The sequence below is a fragment of the Salvelinus alpinus genome, chromosome 2 (assembly GCF_045679555.1).
Source record: "Salvelinus alpinus chromosome 2, SLU_Salpinus.1, whole genome shotgun sequence".
Taxonomy (NCBI): Eukaryota; Metazoa; Chordata; class Actinopteri; order Salmoniformes; family Salmonidae; genus Salvelinus; species Salvelinus alpinus.
In genome coordinates this window covers 92,659,208-92,662,475 of record NC_092087.1, presented here as the reverse complement: position 1 = coordinate 92,662,475, position 3,268 = coordinate 92,659,208, and the positions used below count along the sequence as shown (strand labels likewise).

The 3,268-nt window shown below is 42.7% G+C and overlaps 1 protein-coding gene across 1 annotated transcript; it reads right to left on the bottom strand.

The window, feature by feature from the left end:
* Window positions 1-254: 254 nt before the first annotated feature.
* On the bottom strand, window positions 255-2,273 carry LOC139541687 (GTPase IMAP family member 9-like). Its single transcript, XM_071346624.1, has 2 exons — window positions 2,111-2,273; window positions 255-1,579 (listed from the first exon to the last, which is right to left on the bottom strand). Exons 1-2 carry the CDS (start codon window positions 2,271-2,273, stop codon window positions 726-728), a joined length of 1,017 nt encoding a protein of 338 aa, XP_071202725.1. The 3' UTR covers window positions 255-725.
* Between the last annotated feature and the right edge of the window lie 995 nt (window positions 2,274-3,268).

Here is a 3,268-nt window from a genome sequence, read left to right as displayed (position 1 = left end):
CCCCTTTAACATGGGCATGTTTTATCATTAAATACAGGTCAACACACTTCCCCTTTAACATGGGCATGTTTTATCATTAAATACAGGTCAACACACTTCCCCTTTAACCTGGGCATGTTTTATCATTAAATACAGGTCAACACATTTCCCCTTTAACCTGGGCATGTTTTATCATTAAATACAGGTCAACACACTTCCCCTTTAACCTGGGCATGTTTTATCATTAAATACAGGTCAACACACTTCCCCTTTAACCTGGGCATGTCAACTTAGCTTACTAAACTGTCTGCTGATGGCCATCAACAAGCTTCATATTGTAATACAACTGGTTGGGTAAGTTAGAAACAATACAACTGCCGTCGATATAGATGTTCCATATCAGTGCCCATCACTACCTAACAGCATGTTAAAAGTACATAACAAAAGACTATAAATAAATGTGATTAGTGAGCAGCACATTAAACTAGATTACAACCATGATTACAGCTTCAACACATCAGGTATGGAAGCCATGTTGTACAAATGTACTGTCTCTTCCTTTATGCAAAGTAAAACTCTTACAATTAACTTAATAACTTTAATGAATGATTTAGTAATTTGGTTAAATGCAGAATGCAGTGACATAACCACATGAGGGTCAAGGTTAAACCATATCAAAGAAATAATAAATCAGACAATAATCATTTTGGTCCTTCAGGCCTTATTTACAGACACTAACCCTGCAGTTAATTATTGCTTTTCTTCTTGATTACAAGTTGTGTTATCCCTCCTGCTATAGCTGTTGCTGCTCCTCCTGCTATCACTTTCCCTACAACTACAGCTTTTATTGGGGCTGCGATAAGACATAGTCCTACTACTGTAGTTGCGCAGCCAACTACTATAGCTGCTTTTGCTGCTTGTTTACCCAACTCCAACAACTGTCTGTTCCTGATCTCTTCCTGAGCCTTCACATACATCTCATTGGTGTAGTGTCCGTTGAACTTCACCATATTGTCTATCTTCCTCAGCAGCTCTCTGACCTGGGTACGGTCTCTCTTCTCTCTGTTGTTAAAGACATGATATCTGCCTCCACAGCTGTTGACCAGTGTGTGAAGACTCTCACTCTCCTTCAGAAACTCCTCTACTGTTGTGTTATCCAGCTGATCTGCACCAGTGAATAATACCATAGTGTAGTCTGAGGCCCCTTTTCCAAAGTGTTCCTGGATGTACTTCACTGCTTTTCTTTGCTCCTCTGTGTATTTATCCAGTCTGATCACCAGCAAGAACACATGGGGTCCTGGGACTGACATCTTGATGCATCTCTCTATTTCTACTTTATCTGGTCTCTGGAACGGTTCACATATTTTGTCAATCAAATGTGTTTCTGTCAATGATATGTCATCGTTCCCAGGAGTGTCAATGACATCAATCCTCTTCCCATCCACCACTACACTTTGTTTCTCACACTGTTTAGTCACTGGATTTGGACTTGACTTAGAATTAAACACCGTTTCCCCCAGGATGGTGTTTCCTGTTGAACTATTCCCTGATCCAGTCTTCCCCACCAAAACTATCCTCAGATCAGCTGGCTGCACTAAACCTGTGGAAAAACAAAATGTAAAGCAGTTTCATCATTATCAGTTACTAAATTCATAAAATTAGAATCATTATCATTTACTAATAATCTCAAATCAAATCAAATGTTATTGGTCACATGCACATATTTATCAGATGTTATTGCGGGTGTAGTGAAATGCTTTTGTTCCTAGCTCCAACAGTGCAGTAGTATCTAACTATTCAGTTGTATCTAACAAAATAATGGAAGTAAGAAATGTATGAATATTAGGACTGTGACGTATTCGCAGTGAGTCAGGAAGCAGGTGCAGAAAGAGAGTTTAATAATCTGTAGCAGACCAGGTGGTTTGGTCAAGACGTTTACATAGATCAGACACGGACAGAGTACGATTAGCTCGGTTTCAAGGGTGTTTATTAAAAAATAAATCAAAAAGAAAAGAACAGGTCTCCCCCATGAGACCCTCTCCAGGATACCTTCTCCTGGGCTCCGGGTCTTCCTGCACACAAACTCAACTCCCTCGGGTAACCGTATCCAACCACATGGAAGTCACCTCACTTCCCCTAGTCCTCTCCCTGTGTGCTGCCCTTCTGGCAGATTTATGGGCCTCGCACAGCTGGTGAGAAATCCGCCCTTGATTACTCACCAGCTCCCAATCAGCCTCAATTAGTCCTGGGCGGAGAGCCCATGGAGACCTGGCACGTCCAGCAGATGGAGCCATCATCTCGTGATGTATACTCCATCTGTTACCAGGCCTCGACGAGTCTCCCCCATGTGGCTGACCTGCTGTACGCCACAAATCATACAAGGCAGATAAACAAAACAGGAGTCGCGTACTGAACATGAAAACAAACCAATATTGCCTGATGACTGAGGCTACTGAGGGATAAATAAAGGGAAGGTAATCAAGGTGATGATGAAATCCAGGTTTGTTTAATGATGGGGAGCAGGTGTGTAATGATGGGAAGCAGGTGTGTAATGATAGGAAGCAGGTGTGTTTAATGATGGGGAGCAGGTGTGTAATGATAGGAAGCAGGTGTGTTTAATGATGGGGAGCAGGTGTGTAATGATGGGAAGCAGGTGTGTAATGATAGGAAGCAGGTGTGTTTAATGATGGGAAGCAGGTGTGTAATGATAGGAAGCAGGTGTGTTTAATGATGGGGAGCAGGTGGGTTTAATAATGGGGAGCAGGTGTGTTTAATGATGGGAAGCATGTGTGTTTAATGATGGGGAGTAGGTGGGTTTAATGATGGGGGAGCAGGTGTGTTTAGTGATGTGGAGCAGGTGGGTTTAATGATGGGGAGCAGGTGTGTTTAATGATGGGAGCAGGTGTGTTTAATGATGGGAAGCAGGTGTATTTAATGATGGGGAGCAGGTGTGTTTAATGATGGGGGAGGAGGTGTGTTTAATGATGGGGAGCAGGTGTGTTTAGTGATGTGGAGCAGGTTGGTTTAATGATGGGGAGCAGGTGTGTTTAATGATGGGAAGCAGGTGTGTTTAATGATGGGGAGCAGGTGTGTTTAATGATGGGGAGCAGGTGTGTTTAATGATGGGGAGCAGGTGTGTTTAATGATGGGGAGCAGGTGTGTTTAATGATGGGGAGCAGGTGTTTAATGATGGGGAGCATGTGTGTTTAATGATGGGAAGCAGGTGTGTTTAATGATGGGAAGCAGATGTTTAATGATGGGGAGCAGGTGTGTTTAATGATGGGGAGCA